Below are 24,988 nucleotides of genomic sequence, written 5' to 3'. Positions count from 1 at the left end.
AGCGCCTGGGTGTGAAATGGGTCTTATATGTATACACTTTAGCCACGTGTTGTAAGTCTGTTATATTCCCTTTGTGTATTGAACCCAAAGTGGATTGTTCTCTCCCTTTCGCAGCCAATCATTGATCGATTGCAGGGGAAGAAGTCACGACTGTATTGTATGTCCCAAGACAAGGCAGGTGTTGCAGTTGACTATCTTGTCTTCCACTTGTTGATGATGTTATCTATTTGACCATGTCTGACTTTCGGGGATTCTATAGGCCTACTCTTTCTACATGTTATGTTCTTGTTCTGCTTCTTTTAGTTATTTCATGTTCTGACCGTTGTTCGCTTTATGATGTCTAACCATTGAGTTCTTTGGTGGCCTGGTTTCCTTTTGCTGCTAACCATGCCAAGCATTCTCCAATGAGTTTGATCACATTACATGTCTGAACTCGGCATGCCTGAGTTTTGTGGTTTTACCATCCAGTTAATCGTTTGGTTCTTTGTGCTCCATTTTTGGCCTCTTCCTTTATCTTTGTTGCCCACAGAATGTGCAGTAGTCTTCTTCATCACCACAGCTGAAACACCTCGATTTTCCTCCTGTCCAACATTCACAACTATAGGTAGCTATGGGGAACACAATAGTGCAGACTAATCTGCATTTGGTTTCCAGGCTAACGTCCTAGCTTTTCCATATTCGTTTCATGTTCACCTTCATTGTGTGACCCAGTGTGATACAATGCTTTTTTTCTGGACTACAACCACCACTGTGATCAAACCCTTTCACTGGCATAGGCATAAAGGGACAAGCGTATGTCCCACTGCACTCTTATGTCTATGGCCAGCTTAAAGTGCACCTTCACCCAATGAAATGAATGTGCTCTTGTCTGCTTTCTCCCTCTCACAGATAGTTTGTATACCTAAAGCTTGGTACACACTTTAAGGTTTTTTTTTCGTTTAACCCAACGGGCTCAATAAAAAAAAACTGTGGAGCTCGGGAGGAGCCGCTGTACTAACTATGCGATGTTAGTACAGTGATCTCCCCACTGAGCTATTGTGTTCTGACAGTGCTAATCGGATGCCCATCAGAGGCTGGCTTTCCAGCATGCCCATTCACCAGAAACCGGCCATTCTGTGGCTTCTATTGGACAGGCTGGTGTACACAGGGGCCGAATGTCAGCCAGTTTCTGTTGAACCGGCAGATATTCAGCCTGTGTTTACAAGACTTTAGAAAAACTAAATTACCTTTTGTTTCTTAATTAGTAGCTGCCACCAGTTCCTGATTTCATGCCTAGGTGACATAGGGATCAGTCACCTCTTGCCTCCCCGGGATGTCCACATCACATATCTCAGGAGGCAATGTTCCAGTGAAAGACGTAGTATGATGGTATTTGGGATCTAGCAGCGTGTCTGCGCAAGTGCCAGGTCCAAAACAATTGTCAGCGTTATATAAAAGCCCATAATTCAAGTGGTTGTAAACCCTTACATATACCCAGTGAAGTGACTATCCTCAGGTGATACACAGAGATGCAACAAATCCTCCTACATAAGTTGTGCCTGTTTATCTGCAGTCTTCTCTTCTCTACATCCGTTCAGCTTTTAGAATTGATAAAGCTTGCCATAGGTGTCAGAAAAAAGGGGAAAGGGGGCTGAAGTTACACTCTGCAGAGCTCAGTGAGGAGAGCATCAGACAGAAATTACACTTAGTGCAGGTTCACACCAGTGTGGAGTGCGAGCTCGCATGTGATTCTCACTGTACTGCAAATCAAATGCGATGTCCGTGTGATGCGATGGCTGATATGGCATTTGGACCAAACTCGCACAGGACCTTTTTTTTTGGTCCGCACCAGAATCGGATCGCATGGGTGTCCAAACTGTCAGTTTGCAGTGCGATATGCGAGCTGAAATGGGGGTGACATTAACAATGTATTGACACTCCCAGCAGTTTGCATATGGCAGTGTGAACTACTGTGTGAGTCAGGTGCGATGCAGGAACTCGCAGTGGATTTGCAGGGTTCCCGCATTGCACAAGTGTGAACCGGGCCTAATGCCGCGTATACACGGTCGGACTTTCCGCTGGGAAATGTTAGATGTGAGTTTGTTGTCAGAAAGTCTGACCGTGTGTATGCTCCATCGAACATTTACTGTCAGAATTTCCGCACACCAATGTTTGAGAGTAGGCTCTCAAATTTACCGCCAACTTCACTTGTTGTCAGAAAGTCCGATTGTGTGTACACAAGTCCGTTGCACAAAAGCTCACGCATGCTCGGAATCAAGCAGAAGGAGCCGCACTGGCTATTGAACTTCCTATTTCTCGGCTCGTTTTATGTCACCACGTTCTTGACGTTCAGAATTTCCGACAACATTTGTGTGACCGTGTGTATGCAAGACAAGTTTGAGCCATTATCCTTCAGAAAAAAAATCCACGGTTTTGTTGTCGGAAAATCCAATCGTGTGTACGCGGCATAAGTGGTTGATTTAGACCCCTTTCACACTGAGGCAGTTTTCAGGCGTTTTAGCGCTAGAAGTAGCACCTGTAGAGAACCCATGCTGCTTGAATGTGAAAGCCCGAGAGCTTTCACACTGGGGCGGTGCGCTTGTGGGACGTTAGAAAAAGACCTGCAAGCAGCATCTTTGGGGGCAGTTTATAGCACTCCCAAAACGCCCTACCCATTGAAATGAATGGGCAGCACTTCGGAAGCGCCGCAATATGGGCGCTTTTAACCCCTTCTTTAGCTGCTAGCAGGGGTTAAAAGTGCCCTGCTAGCGACCGAAAAACACGGCTTAAACATTGCGGCGCTAAAACGAGCGGCGCTTTAACGCTAATACTCGAGCAGCCCCAGTGTGAAAGTAGCCTTACTAAAACTGGAGAGTGCAAAATCTGGTGCAGCTTTGCATGGTAGCCAATCAGCTTGCTCAGTTAAGCTTTGACAAAAAACAAAAAACAAAAATAAAACTGGAAGCTGATTGGCTACCATGCACAGCTGCACCAGATTTTGCACTCTCTAAATCAACCCCTTAGTGCTCTTAATTGAGAAAAGTACACACTTTATAGAGGGATATGCTTTCTTCATACTTCATGTCCATAACCACTTTAATAAGAAATACATATACATATTCAGTATAGCAGTGGATGCAACCCGGCCTCACTCTGCACAAGGCAGGGCTCTGTTCTTTATTTCAGGCTAAAGATAACATAATAAAATTTTTCCTGTAAAAGGTAACTAGCTGTGTGGCCAAAATATCTTTTCTGAGAGCAATTAGCCACCCTTGAAATAGCATTAAGTGCTGTATTCCGCTGTGGGTTGTGAGTTTATGTAAAATTCATGTAAATGCAGACTCTCGTTAGTAAACCACATTACCATTCTGCAATGCTGCGAAAAGACTGACAACATTTTATAAAGCAATTGCAGTGATGCACATTCCAGCTTCTGCGGTTAATTTTAAAAAGTCCTCATTCGATTTATTGTTTTTTTTCATGAGATTTTTTTTCTTTATCTGTTTGTCTAAAAATAAAATATAAAAACTTGTATATGGAGGTGTCAAGATAGAAATATGTGTATGGGTTGTATAAGGTCAGGCAGATGATAACTGTCAGACTTTAAGTGAACTCTGACACCCGAGCTGGGCTCACATAGAATGAGTAAATCTAAACACAAAGAAGGATTTTCCGACGGGAAATTGGATTGGATATAAGGCTGTTGGTGGAAAATCCGACCGTTTGTATTTTCCGTGGACAAATGTTGGATGGCAGATTTTAAAATTTTCCGCGGACAAATTGTGTGTTGTCGGATTTTCTGAGCGTGTGTACACAAGTCTGTCGGACAAAAGTCCAAAGTACAAACACGCATGCTGGGAAGAAAGGACGAGCCAGAAGCGAAGCGGTCGGTTTTGTAAACTAGCGTTCGTAATGGAGAATTAACATTCGTGACGTCGCAAATTATGAAATCTCGAAATGCTGTGCACAATTCACTTCTTCCACTTACCGACCGGCCCATAGCCGAATGACGGCTGCAGGGCGGTCGGATAACTCTGGGAGGGCGTACTATGACGTCCTCCCAGAATCCCGCTCTTGTGCGCCCCCTGGGGCGTACACCTGAGAACGTCCGTGACCGGACCCGGCGCATCACGGATCATGCGGCCGTTTGCCACGTGATCGCTCCGTCAAATGACAGAACGATCACTAGTAAGCAAACCGGCATCACGTCTGGTTCCTCTCTCCCCTCCCCGTATCTATTGGTACAGTGCGAGGGGAGAGGGGGGAGATCGGTGGCAGCAGCGCTGTGGGCTGGATGTGTAGTGCCCACAGCGCTGCTCAGTGCCCATTCCAGCCTCATCCATATCCAGCCATCCATACCCATCCATGTTCAGCATACCCATCCATACTCATCTATCCATCCATGCTCACCCATCCATGCTCAGCATACTCATCCATGCTCAGCCATCCATACTCAGCATACTCATCCATCCATCCATCCATGCTCAGCCATCCATACTCAGCATACTCATCCATCCATCCATGCTCACCCATCCATACTCAGCCATCTATGCTCAGCATACTCATCCATCCATCCTCATCCATACTTAGCGTATACTTAGCATACTCATCCATCCACCTATGCTCACCCATCCATACTCATCCATACTGAGCATACTCATCCATACTCAGCATACTCATCCATCCATCCATCCATGCTCAGCCATCCATACTTGGCATACTCATCCATCCATCCATGCTCAGCCATCCATACTCAGCATATTCATCCATCCATCCTTCCTCAGCAATACTCATCCATCCATCCATATTCAGCCATCCCATCCACAATTAGCCATAGCCATTCATACTCAGCCATACCCTGCATGTTGGGCCATGCTGTGGAAAAGTCTAACAAATGTTGTATCGCCGTACTCAGGAGGAATAGGAAAATCTATTTTGGGATGTAATTTTTAGTATGTACATGCTATGTGTTAGAAATATTGTGTAAATGGACAACGTTCTGTAAAAAAAAAATGCGTTTTCATTTTCTTTACACAGGTTCCAAAAACTTGTAGAAAAAAATGACATGTTCAAAAGTCTTGATATGCCTCAAAGATTATACATTTGGGTTGTTTTCTTTCCAAAATTGGGTCATTTTTAGGGGCGTTTCCATTGTCCTGGTGTTCCAGGGCCTTCAGAAGTGTAAGAGGTAGTCAAGAAATTAGATGTGTAATTTATGCTCCAAGAACGGCTGATGGCGCTCCCTGCATGTTGGGCCTCGTATGTGGCCACACTGTGTAAAAGTCTCACACATGTGGTATTGCCCTACTCAGGAGGAATAGTGGAAAGTGTTTTGTGGTGTAATTTGTACTATGTACTATGCATATGCATATGCTGTACAATAACCTGCTAAATTAACCATTTTGTGAAAAAAGAAAACTTGGGGCAAGTTACCACAACAGCATTATCCCGTTGTTTTTAATATCAAATATATAACTATGTTGGTGTCCCTTGTCAATTTTACATTGTATTTTTTTTAAATGTAACTGCCTACTCCCAAATTGTCATTTGAAGTAAAACACATAGCCAAGTATTATTCTACACAATTTTTTTATTGTGCGTTAAAAAAAGAAAACAAATAAAATTAGACATGCTATCTGCCAATAGAACTTAACCAAAAAGTGCATTCTATGCATCCAAAAATATAGAAAATATACCAAATCAAATCAATATTCAACCAAAAAAATAATGTCAAAGCAATAACTTCAAAGGCCAATAATAAATAACACGTTATCTCCTCCGATTCCGCAACATGGCTGGTTGACGAACGTCCATTCAGAAACTGAATAGCGTGAAATGAAAAGTGCGAAATGAAAACCGCGAATCAACACTCACCAAACTTCTACTAACACGAAATTAGCAGAAGGAGCCCAAAAGGTGGCGCTAAAGAGCTGAAAAACAGCGTAGTACGTCACTACGTTCGTAATTGTTGGCCAACAATTGTGTGGCCCTGTGTATGCAAGACAAGTTTGGGCCAACGCCCTTCAGTCAAAATTCCAAGGTTTTGTTGGCCAACAATCCAATCGTGTGTATGAGGCTTATGAGTTTTTTTAGTTCAACCCAAAAAAAAAAACCTGACAGCTCCAGTCGAACTATGCGAAGTTAGTATAGCAATCTCCCCTGCTGAGCTGTTTGGCTGAGAGCGCTGATCGGGAGTCGGTCGGCTGCTGGTTTTGCATCATGCTTGTCCATCAGAAGCCGGCCAAACTACTGGCTTTTGTCAAACATGGTGGCATGCACACGTCCCGAATGCCAGCCATTTTTTTTTAACCAGCTGATGTTTCTCGACATTTGGCCTGTGTGTATAGGGCTTTAGCCTGCACAATTGTTATTAATTAAGTAGATCAAAAAACCCAGTCACTAAAATCTCATATACACTTTTACTTGCTAATGTAGGTTCAGAATTTGGTCTCAATCTTTTTAAATCTGCACCTTTCAGTAAAATAATGCTTGGTGATCCTGCCAATAAAGTGGACATTCATTCCAAAAAATCAGTCACTTCGTCTCCCCACATTCTTCCCCCTTCACAATATCAAAAAGCCAACTTTTTCTCTGTGTGTTTTTTTTTTTTCTTTATATTCCAGCCCACCCCCTGCCATCATTCTTGTCTAGGCAGGAATGGCCCAGTCAGCCTCTCCTGCAGCCTCCTGTAATACCTACATCTCATATCCTAGAAGGCTGCAGGATTCCCCACATCACCGGAAGGTGCATTGGGAGGTGCCGCGTCATTAGGGGGAGTCCAGCAGAACAGAGCTGGATTCACTGGGCGTGTGAGTATGTTAATTGCAGCTAACACAGCAACCTCTTAATCTGCTCCCAATGGAGTAACACACATATGTGTCAGCACACCAGCTGTACAAATATACGTGTCGGCCACCTCCAGTGCTCTGTGCTGAGAGCGTGATTACAATGCAATCCCAGCACAGTGACCAGTCTCTAATTATGATCAGGAGCTGGTGGGAGAAGCTCCTAATCATGTGACCTCATTGACAGCCAATCACAGCGACCACATGATCTGGAAATTCACCATTGTAAGGTGGACTTACACAGGATCCTCTCCTCATCCTCCAGATCCCGCTGACCTGGAGCCCGGTGATCACCCGTTAGGAGACATCTTATAGCCGCTTCACCGGTCTTGGGCTTACAAATCCCCTTGGCTTAATCTCCTAAACGTAACTCATCAGGAGGTACGCTTAAGAGCATTCCATTTGATCGGCGTTGTTACATGGGCAGCGCTGACCAATCAGAACCAGCAGAGCCCGTCCTGTCACCGCGGGCAAAGAGGAGAGAAAGCCGCTGGACTTCAAATCCCCTGACTGGTAAAGCGGCTATCCGATCTGTCAGAACAGACGATTGGCGGACTCCAGGTTAGCGGAACCGGGTGCGATGGGGACAGGGTCCAGTGTAAGTTCACCTCACAAATTTTCTGTAAAGGTGAACTTTTAGAAATCCCAGCAGAAGCTGGCGTCAATGAGTTAAGGTCCTTTACCAGGCACTACTTATTAGTGGCAAGATGTCCATTAGGGGCACACGGAGCTGCCCCCCCTCTTCTTGTGTCCGGCCCCCTAATTTACATAGAGGTTGCCGGACGCCTGGGTTCCAATGAGGGAGTTTTTTTTGTTAAACACGTGAGGCTCTAATAGGCTTCAAAAAAGGGTGGGCTCGGGACGTAGAGCACTGCGCTCCGAGCCCACCCAGTTGTGTGAGAATAGCGAATGAATATTAGCTATTCTCACACTGATTCTCCCAGCCAATCAGGAAGCAGGTCATGAGACCCATTTCCTGATTGGCCAAAAGGAGAAGTGATCTTATTGGCCAAGGGTGTAGAGGGAGGAGACGCACGGCCGGGGGAGAAGACCGACTGACCCACCAGACGCCACAGTTGGACTCCAGGTATGGCTTACCATCCAGCATCCGGCTCAGTCATCCAGCACTCCCCGACGCGGACAGGGGAGGGAGGAGGGGGGGAGATCAGAGTCATCCTGGGCAGGACATCTGCCTCCTAAGGTAAGGAGACCGTACGCCTCCCTCGGGTTTATTCTCCGTGTTACCCACATTCATGTCTGTCTCCCAGGGAGAACAGCCTTGTCTAGGGGGGTGGCATTGGTTTGACGCCCCCCCCCCCCCAATTATGAATTATCAAGCACCTGTCACCACTGCTATTTATTATAGGATGCCAATGGAATGGTTTGTCGGTCCTCCTTCATGTCACTCTGTCACATCTGATAAAGACTGCAAGCAGCCATGGTGGCACAGTTTGTGCAGCCACGGTCTACTGTTTTCAGTATCAGGAAGCCAGTCTAGAGAAACAATGTGCAGGAAGTGAAAAGGGCTGGAGGAGATCAGCAGCACTGAGATGCAGATAAGGATGAAAAAAGGTAAAGAGTGTAAAACAACATGGCAATTGTTTAAGATACACAACCCTTTGGCAAACTAAATGTCCATTCAGAGTTTAGACCTACATTAAGGTACATGAGCTCAATTACTACTGGATCTCTTGAAGCCACACCTTTCCTTTGAAGACAGTCATTCTGTTGAGGAACTCTGAACGAAGCACTAGGGTCGCTGGTTCAAAGCACTAGGGTCGCTGGTTCAAATCTCAACCACGGCATTACCTGCACGGAGTTTGCATTTTCTCTCTGTGCCTGTGTGGGATTCCTCCGTTTACTTCGGTTTCCTCCAAAACTCCAAAGCCATGCTGCTAGGTTAATTGGCTCCTGTCTATATTGGCCCTAGTATGTGTATGTATAAATGTGAGTTAAGGACCTTAGATTGTAAGCTCCTTGAGGGCAGGGACTGATGTGAATGTACAATATATATGTAAAGTGCTGTGTAAATTGATGGCGCTATATTAGTTCCTGTAATAATATTAAACAAATACTTTTTTGTCTGAATGGGTTAAATAACTCATTAAAAATTGTATAGCTGTTTCTGAAGCTGGCCGACCTTCTGCCATGCATGTAAGCAGTTCTTGTAGCACATATTATTATCTCTGTTTGTAAAGTTTAGGCTGTTTTGTATTTTGTGTTGCAAATAACACTCATGTTCTGTTTATAAAGCAGTGAATGTGACTCTCACTAAACACTCTCTGGTAGAGAATTTGTTTCTGTTCTTTGATATACACGAATCTCGCAGCTTGTCCACCAGATAATCACCTTAGACTACTACTTGCAATGCATTAAAGCAGCCCAGTTGGCAAAGGTTGTCTTAAAACTGGTTGGAGTGAGTTGCTTCATTATCTAAAAGAGTCTACTCTTTTGATAAGAACTGCAGGATTGCAAGTGAAGTGAGGTCAGTGTATGGTGTGCTTCACACTTAACCTTTGTGCTTACCTCTCCACCCACGGATCTTCTGCTGCAAAGTTCAGGTTTTGGCACACTTCAGCCCTTTGGGGTTATTTACTAAAGGAAAATCCACTTTGCACTGCAAGTGCACTTGAAATTGCACTGAAAGTGCACTTGGAATTAAAGTCACCGTAGATCCGAGGGGGACATGCAAGGAAAATAAAAAACAGCATTTTAGCTTGCACTTGATTGGATGATAAAATCAGCAGACCTTCCTCTCATTTCAGATTTACCCCTTAGATTTAGAGTCACTGCACTTCAAAGTGCACTTTCAAATGCCCTTGCAGTGCAAAGTGGATTTGCCTTTCGTAAATAACCCCCTTTGTGTTCTGCTCTACAGACAGCCAGAATGAGTTGTCAGCCCCATAGATGCCCATTAAAATTCACCAACACATTGGTTGAAGAGCAGTACACATAAGACAGAAGTGTCTTGGTGTTTTGTCATGGTCATGTGATAGTTTATGTTTTTGGGGTTGTATTCAATATGTGGAAAGAGAGCTCACACAAATATAAGTATAACATTTATTAAAAGTAATGACAGATACAGATAATATTAGAAAATATGACAAGAATACTTAACTAAAGATGCTGTTTCCCCATGGAGTCCCTGCCCTCTTTTCACAGCGTGGCCGACCAGGTTCAGACACATGGCTAATGGCAGCTCTGATGTGAGACTGACGGTTTGAAGTTATAACTATAGTATATAGAATTTGTGTTTAAGGAATGGCCAACCCCCAAGCCAACTTCCATTAGAACAAGATGCCCTTTTAAGGACCTGGTCAGTTTGCAGTGACATTCCTTTGGTATGAGTCAGCTACGGTAACCATCCCCTTAACCAAGATTTGCAGGCTTAGAATTCATTAGTGAGCCACCATATTAGAAAGGAAATGTGTAATATGCAATTTCTCTATCACTTGGGATCCAAAATTTGCCTCTGAAGATTTATGGGACATGAAAGTAAGCATAAACCACATCATTATATACAGTACATCTCACTGTGGCCCAGAGATCTTGTGATCCAGTTCTTTAAATTAAGACCTTTTTGTTCCTATATGTATAACTATAAGTGTAAATAATATACTGTTCTATTCATCTTTCAGGGTTATCAGGGTATGGTGGATGGTGGAGACAATATTATTGAGGTATCATGGGAGAGCGTGTCAAGCATCTTGCAGGTGGTAAGTAGTAAGGAAAAAAAAAATTCTAACTGCAGACAAATTTTTCTTTTACTTTTGCTGTCTTTGTTACCCTGTGGGGAGGTTTCCCCTCACTTTCTATTTGATGGTTCTCATACAGAACAGGAAGTGGAGGAAAATCTCCTCAAAGGGGGCAATAGCCTATGTACACAGTACTGCAAATTTGAGCTGTTTTTTTTTGTCCTGTATGAGGTGAGAATTTGCTTTGCGTTTTGAGGTGAACAGCTGTGAATTTACCGTGATTTTACCGCAAATTTCAGGAGGCAGACAGTGAACAATTCGCAGAGATGTGAACTGTGTGCTGCGAGTTTACTGCAATTTCAATTGAAGCCTATGAAGATAAAATTCGCACTGCACCATAGGAATTTGCATCGCACCCGCAGTCAACATGCACACGACCCTTTTTTTTCTCGCACCAAATTCGCAATGCATAGATGTGCACCAAAGCCATGGAATACTATACTTTTTACATGACCTGCGAATCTGTGTGTTCCTAAACGCATCTAACCCACTGTAAATTCACATCATTGTGAACCTAGGCTTAGGAGCTAACCCTTCTTTCTATCCAAAACTGCAAAAGATTTACATGGAATTTGGCTTTAATGTATGTGTTTTTATCAATTACTGCTATGCCTGGAATGCAAATGGATGTCAATAGAACATTTCACATCTAAAGAAAAGCACAGAAGGTCAAATGCATCCTCAGAACTATCATCTGCCCTATAACATTTAAGTTATTTAATGCCTGTCTACGCAAGCTCCAATGGTGGTGGATGGTTGTCTTGAAATGTGTGCAATCTTAGCATAAGCAGTGTTGAACCATGCCTGCTGTAAACCCCATCTACACTTAAAAGTTTATCCTTAATAACGACAAGCATTTGTTTCTTTTACAGGGTGGTACAGTTATTGGCAGTGCCCGCTGCAAAGCATTTCGCACCCGTGAAGGGCGCTTAAAAGCTGCTTGCAACCTAGTCAAACGTGGTATCACAAATCTCTGTGTTATTGGAGGAGATGGCAGCTTAACCGGGGCTAATCTTTTCCGAGAGGAGTGGAGTGGACTTCTTGAAGAATTAGTAAAAGAAGGTACTTTTAAATTTCCTTTGAGATGCTTTTTAAAGAGTTATAGAGTTTAAAGAGTTATATATTGATGATTTGGGGTCAGTTTTATCTTAAAGTGGTTGTAAACCTCAGACATGAAATACGAACAAAGCATATCCCTCTATAGTGTGTACTTGTCTCAGTTAAGAGCACAAACTGTCACTTTTGTCTGCTGCTGCTTCATTCCTCTACTATCAGCATGAATCACTTCTGACAAGTTTTCCTGACACCAGGAGAAAAATGGTGACCGGGAGGGACCTCCAGCAGATTGACAGCCTCAGCTCTGTTCCTGTGTGGAGGGGAGCGTGTCCCTTCCCTCCAATAAGTTGTCAGAGCTCTCCTCACTGAGCTCTGCAGAGTGGAACTTCAGCTCTCCGCCCCCTTTTTTCTGAACTCTCAGACAAGCTTTAAAATTCAGCACTTGAACAGAAGAAAGGGCAGCAGGTAAACGTGCAACTTATGTAGGAGAATTGACTTCATCTCTTTGTATCACCTGAGGCCAGTCCCATCACTGGTATATGTAAGGGTTTACAACCACTTTTTATATGTTTTTAGACTGATGTTTTATATGAGTCTCTTTACATACTGTATATATATTCTTAAAAATGCACATGGTATGCAATACAAAGGATTCTTAGAGCACTATGGCTTAGCTAATTAGACACGGCAAGAATACACCTCATTCAGCTGGCAATCCAATAAGTGTTCACCTGTCCCAATCACTTCTGTGATTGATTCTCTTGTACATTTCAGCTTGAGTTATTGATTTTTGTAAACAAATAATAATAATAAAGGTAATTATTATTAATTTGTAATATTTAATATCATCTGGAACAAAAAAAAACCCTTTTTTAAATCTTTGCTCTTCATAATTAAAGAAAAAAATTACAAAATCACTATATATATATATTTTTTTAATATTCCTTATATTTTATAGTACATAGATCATTGAAATATGCACACTTATTCATAGTGTTACAGAGTGCAGTCAGGCTTCTGTCTGGAAAGATTGTCACCTAATCTGTCCCTAGTCACCTGTACCCAGCAACGGTCTTTTCATGGTTTATGGATCTCAACACAAACAGTTCCGGGAAGATCTAGCTATGGTAATGGAAACATTTAATTGTTCTTATCACCAAATAAATTAAATTAAACAGGAGTGACTAAACCAGAACCTGCAATTAATGGATTTAGATCAATTTAACAAATTAACAGACATCTCGCCAAAGAGATACAGCGTAGATCTAAACACATTAAATGCCTAATTACAGGCTAGTCATAAGAGAACTTTGGCTTTAGTTGAGAGAGCACACAAGGACTGGCCCAGGCAGTGTCACGTATTATCCAGGTTCTAGCTGTACATCAGTGTTTAATCTGCTTTGTCTTTTGTTCGTTTTTGGCCATTAACAAACTGTCAGAGATTGTTATGCTTGAAGCACAATAAGGGGAATTTATCAAAACCGGAGAAGCCAGAATCTGGAACAGTTATGCACAGCAACCAATTAGCTTCTTTTTTTTTCAAATCTTTGAAGATAGAATCTTGCCAAGCACAACTGCTCCAGTTTTTGTCTGCTCCAGTTTTGATAAATTTCCTTTAGTGTTAATATATAACTGTCACTTAAAGGGTAACTCTACAGCATGGTGAATAGGCGATAATATGAGTCAAATGTGCAGCATCATTTACCGTCTACCTTATTTACCTTTGATCAATCTATGAATATTAATTTGTTTGCATATTCTTAGCACGCACTAAAAGAGATTTAAACAAGCCCCCACTGCCCTTTGTAACTGCAGGTACTATGGAGCAATTAATCCTCAAAGTTCACAGCTGAAGGACTGAAATTGTTCAAGTCATTATCTCCGCAGCTAATATTCCCAAAAATTGCTTTCAATGGTATACTTAACAGACTAAAAGGGGGTGAATAGGAGACATTTATTCTTACACGTTAAAGTGTCACTAAACCCACATCATAAAAATGACTGTATCTATAAATGGTGTATTACATGTTGTTGATACTCGAGAGATGGGGGGGAGTTTCGGACTTTGAGTGAGGCACCTATATGTATATATAGTGTGCCTCCATCCCTAATGCAGGAAATAGAATGGGGATTTGGAACTTTAAATGAGGCCATGGACAGTGTGGAGGTAAATTAGAATGGAAATACATATACTTTATTCATGAAACAGCGTACAAACATAATCAATACCAGAAACCACGTAAATGAAAAGCATTGTAGTAAATAACAATTCATCAATATTTACACTCACATATGTATGTGCATGTGCAATACAAGCATCGAGGGTACATAATGTGTAGTAACCATGTGCCCCGTGGCGATCTGATTGGATAGGTGGACACATATTCCAAGTAAATTCATATATGTACATGTAACATAAAACAACACTAGCCGGGATAAATGTCACAGAAACAATAAGACCATAATTAGTTGAAGGATAATATTCAAAGTAGATAGTTGGAACAAAGTGTATAACAATTCCCAAAGACCCAGGATAGGTGGTTTGATGGGGGCATGTGTTTGCATCCCCACAATGCCCGACGTGTTTCGTGTGATAACGCACTCATCAGGGGCAGATGCTTAGTAACATCTACAGGGGGTAACAAGATGTAATTAATGGGAATGTAATGGAACGTAACAGGGAAGGACAGAATAAGCCTGCCCTGGATACTTACAGAGGGTCATTTGTGCTGAGATGTGATGAGTATGGAGCCAGGGCCACATGGTCTCTACCGGGAGCTGAGGTAAAAAAGGGCAGCGCGCTAACAAGGTGCAGAGTGGAAGGACCTCCCCAGGACTTGGCAAGCAAGTTGTTGGTAAATATGAAGAGACTGGATGGTATACCAATGGTGACTACCAGAGAAAGTCTAAAACGATATATAAAAAATCGTATGTCACATTAATTGTTCACCCAAAAGTAACAGGTGAACAGTGGTACATGACCAATGAAGTTATTAAACTTAATAATGGCTTACTTGTATGGCTGGACTAAAGGTGAGCTGTAGGATGGTGCGCTAGACATCTCAAATAGGTGATAACAAAAAAGTTGGTTCGTGGGGGGCTAGATATAGCCACCCTGTGCACGTGCACGCTGACTCATACCAGCGTCACGCCGGCACGGCATAAGCGGGGAGGAGGTCCGACGTTGACGGTAACCACCGCCCACGTGAGACGCTCGTATTCCCCAACTGCGCTGGCTGGGATGGATAAAACACATACTACCGCATCATGATGCCTGGACGTGACGTCACATGTGGAGAAGGGTGCGTGGCGCCGATGCGCTGTGACCAGCCACCTCCCCCACACGCACCTCCCAGCCCCAAGGGGGGCACGAGGAGGGGCGATAGGGGGGGTGGCCACGCAGAGCGCCTCGCAGCTTCCGGGCAGCAGACACAATGAAACACTCCATATTGGAAGTTGGAACACATAGCTGATGTGCTGGAATGGTATGTCCAGAGAGCAATGCCCAATATGGTACATTACCATCTGGACATAGAAGCCCTCACAACATGGGAGGCAGGGGAACACTGTCACCCCTGTCTAATGGCCTCCATCCCTTTATATATACGAGAGAGGGGGGGGAGTTTGGGACTTTGAGTGAGGCACCTATATGTATATATATTGTGCCTCCATCCCTAATGCAGGAAATAGAATGGGGATTTGGGACTTTAAATGAGGCCATGGACAGTTTGGAGGTAAATTAGAATGGAAATACATATATGTTATTCATGAAACAGCGTACAAACATAATCAATACCAGAAACCACGTAAATGAAAAGCATTGTAGTAAATAACAATTCATCAATATTTACACTCACATATGTATGTGCATGTGCAATACAAGCATCTAGGGTACATAATGTGTAGTAACCATGTGCCCCGTGGCGATCTGATTGGATAGGTGGACACATATTCCAAGTAAATTCATTCACAAGATAAAAAAACACTAGCCGGGATAAATGTCACAGAAACAATAAGACCATAATTAGTTGAAGGATAATATTCAAAGTCGATAGTTGGAACGAGGTGTATAACAATTCCCAAAGACCCAGGATAGGTGGTTTGATGGGGGCATGTGTCTGCATCCCCACAGTGCCCGACGCATTTCGTGTGATAACACACTCATCAGGGGCAGATGCTTTGGGACATCTACAGGGGATAACAAGATGTAATTAATGGGAATGTAATGAAACATGTTGTTGATACTCGGTCACTATGAGATTTGTTTTCTGTATTCTGCAAAAAACCTAGTTGATTCTGCTGTTCTCGATCCCTCTTCTATCCAAGTCCCCAGTGCAGCTAGGGATTTGGCAGAGCAGTGTTGGCAACTGTGCACATGCTCAGTTTTCATAGAGTTTCTATGCTGAGCATTTGCTTTCTATCACATTGAGCAGCCCATGTGTCACACATGTGGGCGTATGCACCCTAGTAAATGACAGCCCAATCCCTCCCTCCTCTTCTATGCCCACTAACCAGCTAAACACAATGGGGATGGGATATTACATGTAGATTGATGGAGGCTTCACCTCCCTGTTATTCTAAAACACAGGCTAGAGGGGTGTGACACAACCTGTGCCTGGAAGAAATCCACCCGCATCATGTTATTTCCACGAAATAATAAAGATTTGATTTAAAATCTCTATTTGTATGATGATTTAAAATAGTTTATTTATATTATTATTTATTTTTACTCTGTATTCCAAAGGCTGTTTTTTTATATTTTGAACATGTGACCAGCAGCAGAGGACTAGAAGCTCCTCCTGCTTATGTTTCCCTGCAGACAGGCTGGAAGAGAGCTGGAACAGGAAATTAGGAATTAGGAAAAGGGTACTTAGATTATTTATTTTTTATTAAAATAATTACAGCGCCATCATCCACATACAGAAATAGAAGGAACAATGTAAATTAAACCAGGTGTGTTTAGGATCACTTTAACTAATGTCAGGCCACATCTTAAGAAACAACCCAATAGTGCCTATACCTAATAATCTGGAATAACGGATAATACATAATAAAGAATGAATGCTATTTTATGCGCTGTAGCGCTTGCAAAGTGACCCAGTGTGAAAGGGCCTTATAGTAAATTCTTTGAATGATTTATGTACTGAAAAATGCCATGTTAAAAAGGAAAGGCTTCATTTCTTTTTTTTTTTTTCTCTTAGGCAAAATTGAAGCCTCAGCTGCTGAGCAGTATTCCCATCTGAATATCGTAGGAATGGTGGGCTCCATCGATAATGATTTCTGTGGAACTGATATGACAATCGGAACTGACTCAGCCCTGCACAGGATTATTGAGGTGGTGGATGCCATCATGACCACTGCTCAGAGGTAACTGAACGGGATGCTGACAGCCATGTTCACCAAAAACAATGGTCGTGTCTGTGATACACTTTTTGCATATTGACTCCATGATATGGTAACACTGGATCACTCAGCTGTATGACCCTAATCAGTATGAGCCCCATCATGTTTTTTAGATATCTTCATACAAGCACATGGATGAACTGTTATTCCTACCAATAGATGGTAGAGAGAAATGCCACCTCCTCTCCTTGTCTCAGTGCTTTGTATCATGAGTATTGCCATGGGGGAGCAATATATGACACTGAGATGTATGGATTATATACAAATGGTGGGGTGGCTACTATCTCTGCCAGAGAGCTAAGAGAGCTTAAAGAGATTTGTGCTTTGTACCTCCAAGACAAAGCAACATATGCATTTAAAGCAGAACTCAACCCATCGATTTAACTATTTCCCAAAACAGTAACATTCCAGGTATGCTCTGAATGATAACTGTCACCGTTGCTTCTGCCCTCAACCGAACTGTACACCAAGGCAACTTCAGATCAAACAGATGCTAAACTTCCTTGTCTATAAAGGAAAGGAGGATTCAGTTTGCTATACCTCCCCCACTCCTGTGGGAGGATGACTGGGCTTGGTGGTGGATTGGCATGGGCCAGTACTGATAGTACATGTTGGGCTGGAGGCTGTAAGTAGAGATACTGTCATAAAATCATGTTGCATAAAATCACACAGCTCTGGAACATAGAGAAACACAGAGCTCTGGTGTGAGCATGGCACATAGAAAACTATTGAGGAAAGACACAGATAACTGCACATAATGTAAACAGCCCTTTATGCAAAAAATGTGCATGGCGAGGATGTGCTAAGAGGGACTAGAGGGAGCTCTGTACTTCATTTAGCCCAGCCTTTTTCAACGAGGGTGCCTTGGCAAAATGCCTAAAAATTGCCCAAAAATTGTATACAAGTCAGTGTGTGTATGAAGCCTGCCTTTAATTACACAAAGGCCCCTTTCACACTGGGGTGGGGGCGGCGTCGGCGGTAAAGCACCGCTATTGTTAGCGATGCTTTACCGACGGTATTCGGCCGCTAGTGGGGCGATTTTACCCCCTGCTAGCGGCCGAGAAAGGGTTAAAACCACCACTAAGCACCCCTGCAGAGGCGCTTTGCCGGCGCTATAGCCGCGCTGTCCCGTTGATTTCAATGGGCAGGAGCGGTGTATACACTGTTCCTTCACCGCTCCGAAGATGCTGCTAGCAGGACTTTTTTTCCCGTCCTGCTAGCGCACCGCTCCAGTGTGGAAGCCCTCGTGGCTTTCAGACTGGAGAGACAGCAGCGTCTGTTTCGGGTCGGTTTGCAGGTGCTATTTTTAGTGCAATGGCGCCTGCAAACCGCCCCAGTGTGAAAGGGGCCAAAGCCACAGGTTTTCATTGTGCACCATTACAACCTTCTAGCTGCCTGTGTGCTAAGGACCAATGGCATCTTCAGTATCCCCCTCCCCCTGCCCCTCTCCATCAGTACTGGGGTCACATTAGCTGAGTGATGAAAAAAAACTGAGGGAGAAGAGAAACATTGGAATATTAGAATTAGAATGGGGTGCCTCAAGATTGTCCATCATTTTTAAAGGGTACCTTGACAGAAAAAAGGATGCAAAACTCTGATTTAGCCTATATTATCCCTTCTTAACTGCTGCTGAGATAAAAGATCAGCTGCACAAGGAGTGCATTGGTTTTAGTGAGTTGGTCAACTCATAGGGTATTTATATAAAAAAAAAATGCCCAACCATTGCATAACTGGAAGCAGCGTCTGTAATGACCGAATATGGCCATTGCCATGTACAAATATGAATACAAATTATACATAAAACACATTTTGGAACACATTAAAACACATAGATAAGATTATTTAGATCAAGCTGATTTTTTTTAAATGTACATAATATATAAAAATATATTTGGAAAGACTATGCATTTCCTTTGACAGACATATTCTATATTATAATAATGAAAGTGCTTGTCATGCCCATAGTAATTCATTCACAGAGTAGTCAGACAAAATATGAATTATTTCTGATGAAATTCCCTGTATAGCACTCAATTTTATTTTACTGTGAAGTCAATGACTCACTTGTTAATCTTTCCCACTCACCTTTACTCTGAAGCTTTTTCTTGTTTGCTCAGTACTAATGAAAAAGGTTTTCTTGTCTGATTCTTGGCTTCAGATTCCGGAAATACTTTCACACTGTATTTCACTACAATGGCCTTTGTTAGAAGACAGTGATGATGACAGTGATGTAATCATCAGTAAGTTTACTGTGAAGGGTTCCTCATTTGTAACCACTTCAGCCCCGGAAGGATTTACCCCCTTAATGACCAGGCCATTTTTTGCGTTACGGCATTGTGTTACTTTAACTGACAATTGCGCGGTCGTGCGACATTGTACCCAAACAAAATTGACGTCCTTTTTTTCCCACAAATAGAGCTTTCTTTTGGTGGTATTTGATTACCTCTGCAGTTTTTTTTTTTTAGTTTTAAATACTGTTTATTGAAAAAGAAATAACAGTACAAAGGTATTGAATCGGCAATTGCCAAGAAAGATATCAGAACAATGTAAATAACATTAGAAGCGAGATATACATGTACCCAAAGCAGGAGCGGGCTCAAAATAAATGTAAAACCACCCATAATGTTTAGGATAGCATCATAAACTCTGTCTCATAGAAAAAGGCTAATGGAAGCCAGGATAGAGGAGCTGGAGCTCGCAGGTACCAGGACTCCCCTGGAGTAGTTTTTATTATTTTTCGCTATAAACAAAAAAAAACAGTATTTTTTACTATCTGCTATAATACATATATATAAAAAAACAAATGTATTCATCAGTTTAGGCCAATATGTATTCTTCTACATATTTTTGGTAAAACAAAAAAAAAACAATAAGCGTATATTGATGGGTCTGCGCAAAAGTTATAGCTTCTACAAAATGGGATAGATTTATGGCATTTTTATTATTATTTTTTTACTAGTAATGATCAGCGATTTTTTGTGGGACTGCGACATTGCGGCGGACAGGTCAGACACCTAACTGACTTTTTTGACACTTTTTTGGGAACCAGTGACATTATTACAGTGATCAGTGCTAAAAATATGCACTGACATTGTACTAATGACACTGGCAGGAAAGGGGTTAACATCAGGGGCGATCAAGGGGTTAAATGTGTTCCCTGTTTGTGTTTTCGAACTGTATGGGGGACTGTGTGACTGGGGAAACACCCAGATCTGTCTTCCTGCTTAGCAGGAAGAAATATCTCAGTGCCTTGTTTACTTCGGCAGATCCCCGTTCTGTGTCTGCGGGGAACGATCGCTCGATCGTGGCCTGCTGATGGGCTCCTCCACTGGCCAATCAGAGCGCGCCGCTGCCAGAACGAGCGTACCCACGAATGCTAGTGTATGAATCGCCATACCGGTATGGCGATTTGCGCAGCCGAGCCACCTTGTGGCAGTACAGTACATCTGCTGCGGGTGGTCGCAAGTAGTTAAAAGAGATGTATGGGGTTTTCTTTTTATCAGACTTACCTACATGGATGCAGCATTGGTCCGATGCTCCATCTGTCACCCCTGGTGCCTCTAACACTGAGAACCAAGCAATCGAAAACCGCAGATCCCCTGTCAGTCAGCGGCTCTCTGCTCTGCCCCCCCCCCACACTCACTTGAGTGCCGGCTTGAGGAAGGGACAGGAGCGGCCGGCTCAGGTTCTCAGCGGCTGAGCCGGGTTCCCGGTCCCGGAATCTGAGTGGATCCCGACACTATGGTCGTGATGACACCCAAGCCTGGACTGACTCTGTGTGTTGTCAGCCAACAGTGGACTTCAGCCCGCTCTCTGCTGGAAATGGGTCACAGGAGTGCACAATGAACTGCATTGTTGTGATCCACAAGAGAAGTACAGTCAAACGAGCTTTGGCTGTAGTTCTCCTTTAATTTATATCTATTTCTGTCATTTATGATACCCATTTCCGGGACAGGAAAATTTAAAATTTTATTTAGAACTCAACATTTAGCTTTGAATAGCATACAGTATATAAAAGTATTAAAATTCCACTTACTTATAGTATAGCACATTTTCCAAAGACCCAGTAAAAGGTCTGACCGTTCAGCAGTCAAGAAACCAAACCTGTTAGTGTATGGACAGTTTAAATCACATGTGTCAAACACAAGGACCGCGGGCCGAATCCGGACCTCCAGGTCATTTCATATGGCCCTCACAGCTCTCCTGCAGCTCTAGCACTCCCCTCATCTCCACCACCCCCATCTCAGCAGTCAGCAGCAGAGAGGAGGACAGAATTCCTCCTTTAGATCCTGCGCCTCTCTGTGCAGCTGCAGCACCCCCTCGTCCCCACCTCCCCTGGTCTCAGCATTCAGAAGACTCCATCTCTCCTCTGGTCCTCCTCCAGACCCTGCTTCCCAGCTCTGCCCCACAGTGATGTAAGGTAGGGAGGGGGACCCTTGACTTCTGATGGTGGGGTGGCTCTTGGCATCTGATGTAAGGGGGGATGGTACTCTGGACATCTAGTCTTACAGATACAACTGGCCCTTTGAGGGCGACCATAATGCTGATGCGGCCCATGATGAAATTGAGTTTGACACCCCTGGAATGCAACAAATACAATGAAGCCTTGAGCGTACTACAGCGTAATACATATGTGCTCCATTCATCCCCGTGTAGGCAGTCACATTCGTGACAATTGGGATGCAGTGGCTGCAGATACACAGCCGCTGCTCCCAATTTGACAGCCACGTGGGTGCGGCTCACTGCCCCAAATGTGCACTGCTTGGAATTCATAAAGACTGTCCCAGGCAGATCTTCCAAAAGTGTCTTGTGCACCTTCTAAAAGAGGCGTAGTGCGCACCAAATTCACGTACCCATCTAGAACGTGTACCTGAATTTGGCAGATGCTATGCCACTTTTAGAATGCATGTGAAACACATTCACAAAATCTGTCTCTGTACGTCAAAAGACAGTTGGGGGTTGATTTACTAAAGGCAAATAGACTGTACACTTTGTAACTGCAGTTGCACTCTGCAGGAGCAGTTGTCCAAGTGCTTAGTAAATGAACAGAAACTATGCTGACTTTCATCATTCAATTACTATTATTATTATACATGATTTATTACGCAGAGCTTTACAATATAAAAGGAGACAATACAGTTACAATACAATAAAATACAAGAGGATTAAGAGGGCCCTGCTCAGAAGAGCTTACAATCTAATAGGGTAGGGCAGGTGGTACAAAAGGTTGTAACTGTGGGGAATGAGCTGATGGAAGTGGTAGGAGATTAGTTGGAGACGTGATAGGTTTTCCTGAAGAGATGAGTTTTCAAGGATCGCCTGAAGGTAGCAAGAGTAGGGGACAGCCGGACCAGTGGAGGTAGCAAGTTCCAGAGGATGGGAGAGGCTCTGGAGAAATCCTGGAGACGAGCATGCGAGGAGGAGACGAGAGAGCTCATTCATGTGCAAGCAAAAATGCAGTTTTTTTTTTTTTAATCCTTGTTTGTAATTGGGTATTCTTTGCTAAAACTGGAGAGTGCAAAATCTTGTGCAGCTGTGCATGCACCTTATTCAGTTAGGTGTTGACAAAAAAACCTGGAAGCTGATTGATTTCTATGCAGAGCGGCGCCAGTACTCTCCAGTTTTAGTAAATCAACCTCGGGAAGGTTAGGGGGTCCAGCCAGGGTAAACCTAAGAATATCATCCCTGGTGCTATGATACCAAGAATTAAAGTCATAAGGATTGGAGATGAGAATAGTTGGAGAATTTGATCCAAGTACTCCATGTTGCAGTAACTTTTTGATAGCAGCTATATAAGTTGTTTGTAAATTGCTCCATCTTTGTGATATAAAGTTCATCATCCTACTCCCAAACATGCAAGATAGGTAATTGTCGATCTCCAGTGTTTGGGAATCAGCTCCTTGCTTGCAGAAAGGAGGAATCTTAGGAGGCCTTCCATGCTGCTTTGAAGAGTTCCTGGGATTATAGAGAACTAGGCCACCTCTGGAATCTGTGGCCATTCCGTGCCAGTGATTAAATTGAATATGCGGAAATTACCCCCCCAGTATGGGAAATTCTGTTTTTTTATAACGGTCTGAAGTTCAACTTCAATGGGGAACCACAGGCCCCTGTCTAGTTGGCATAATTTAATAATACTGTGTAGCATGATTTAAGCAGATAGACATTTAGGCATGTCACAGGTCGATTTCCATGATTGTTTTATTTGGTGCGAAATAAAATGTAAGTATTATGGACCTGTCAGAACCTATAGGGTCTAAATATATTATACTTATACATGAAGTGATAGTGCTTTTACATATATGAACGGTTCTCCTCTGTTGATGACACTAATGATTCATGAGCTTCACTTTGAATACTTGATGCCAGCTGGCAAGAACGTGGCACATGCTTGACAAAGTGATGAACATTAGCACAGCTTTACTGCTTTCCACTTGGCATGATCTTTCGTATTTGGCATTCTATTTAAAATGCTTGGACTGTCCAGTAGTGGACAGCTTGGGAAATATCCTGTATGTGAACCAGGGAAATGTACACTGCATTTGTATAGGAGCCGTAGATGTTGGGAAACTCCAGCCAAATCTTTAAATTCGGAATCACTTACATATCTGTTCATTCTTTTTTGGTGTCAGAAAACCAAGCGCAGTCGTTCTTGATGCTTAAAAAATTGATGACAAAAGTGAATTTAACGTCTCTAACATCTATTAACCTCCTTGGTGGTATGATTATGTCAGATTTTTGATGCTGAAAGCGGTTCAATTATTTTGCATGGAAATTTGGCGTTTTATATTGTAGGCCTATAATTCTTAGGAATAACTCACTTAAATCTGTCCAAACAAGAGTCTAGTAGACATCCCAGGTATGATAAAGTTTGAAACACGAAATTATAATATAATAAATAACTATAAATAATTATAACAAATAATAATATAATAATAATAAAAATTATTCAATAATGTAATCAAATCAAAAACACTTAAATGTGCTCAGTTGCAGAATTGTTGCTGTGGTTACTTTCAGTTTGATGACGGATTTCCCCACAAATCACTATCGCTCAATTCTGCAAGTGATTCTAATGTATTATCACTGTTTTCTAGCTGGTTTAAAACCACTTTTGACGTAAAGGGACACTTTTTGGTTGCTATGGACAATCTCCAGTTTCCAGGCAGAAAGAACAGTATTTATAATATAAAACTGCATGCAGGGCACTGGAAAAACCACTAGGGACAAAAGGGCTGTGAAATAAATTGATACAGTACTGTAATCTGTAAGATTACAGTGTACTGTATAAGAATTGTGTTTTTTACCTTTTGAATTTGGCGCCGGGCTCCGTCCCCGTGCGTCGCAACGCTCACAGGGAACGGAACTCGGCACTGTAATAGATCCAGCGGAGGACGGCTCGCACATACAGCGGGGAGACATCGCAGGATCCTGGGGACAAGGTAAGTAACCTCTTCCTGAATCCGGAGATGCGATCCCGAGTGTGGCTCGGGGTTACCGCTTTTGGTACTAAAAATCCACCCCGAGCCACACTCAGGAGTACCGTCAGGGAGGTTAAGCATAGACCAAACCTTTCTGACTTAACCTAATTCCTAAACTGAACCCTTAACTTTTTTTTTTCCAACTAACAGGCCAAGTTTGCAAGATAACTGAAATACATCACAGGTGATATCATTTGCTGCTCAGTGATTGCAGTAGGGCTGAAACAACTAATCGATTAATCGACAACTAATCGATTATGAAAATAGTTGTCAACTATTTTCATAATCGATTAATCGGCCAGCCGATTATTTGGCCTGCATACAGAATGCATTATTTGTTTACATATCAGGAAATACAGTGCAGCACACATGCAGCTCAGTACACTGTCCATACATGTCAGTAAGTGCCTGAGAACTTGTGAATGTGAATGTGTGAGGAGCAATGCCTCATGGAACATGTAGTCCTGGACAG

General features: G+C 42.7%; 1 protein-coding gene across 5 annotated transcripts in view; it reads left to right on the top strand.

Moving 5' to 3' along the window:
- The window catches only part of PFKP (phosphofructokinase, platelet), a 144,347-nt gene that overhangs the window by 45,773 nt on the left and 73,586 nt on the right, over positions 1-24,988 (top strand). For all 5 annotated transcript variants that reach the window (XM_073629896.1, XM_073629897.1, XM_073629894.1 and 2 more), the window contains exons 3-5: positions 10,463-10,540; positions 11,452-11,641; positions 16,837-17,002. In XM_073629896.1, the coding sequence (XP_073485997.1) occupies positions 10,463-10,540; positions 11,452-11,641; positions 16,837-17,002 (434 nt within the window). The remainder of the gene's footprint in view (positions 1-10,462; positions 10,541-11,451; positions 11,642-16,836; positions 17,003-24,988) is intronic.

Source organism: Aquarana catesbeiana, linkage group LG05 (genome assembly GCF_042186555.1).
Source record: "Aquarana catesbeiana isolate 2022-GZ linkage group LG05, ASM4218655v1, whole genome shotgun sequence".
NCBI lineage: Eukaryota > Metazoa > Chordata > Amphibia > Anura > Ranidae > Aquarana > Aquarana catesbeiana.
Note: the sequence above shows the minus strand (reverse complement) of the source record. Positions and strands in the feature narration are given on the sequence as shown.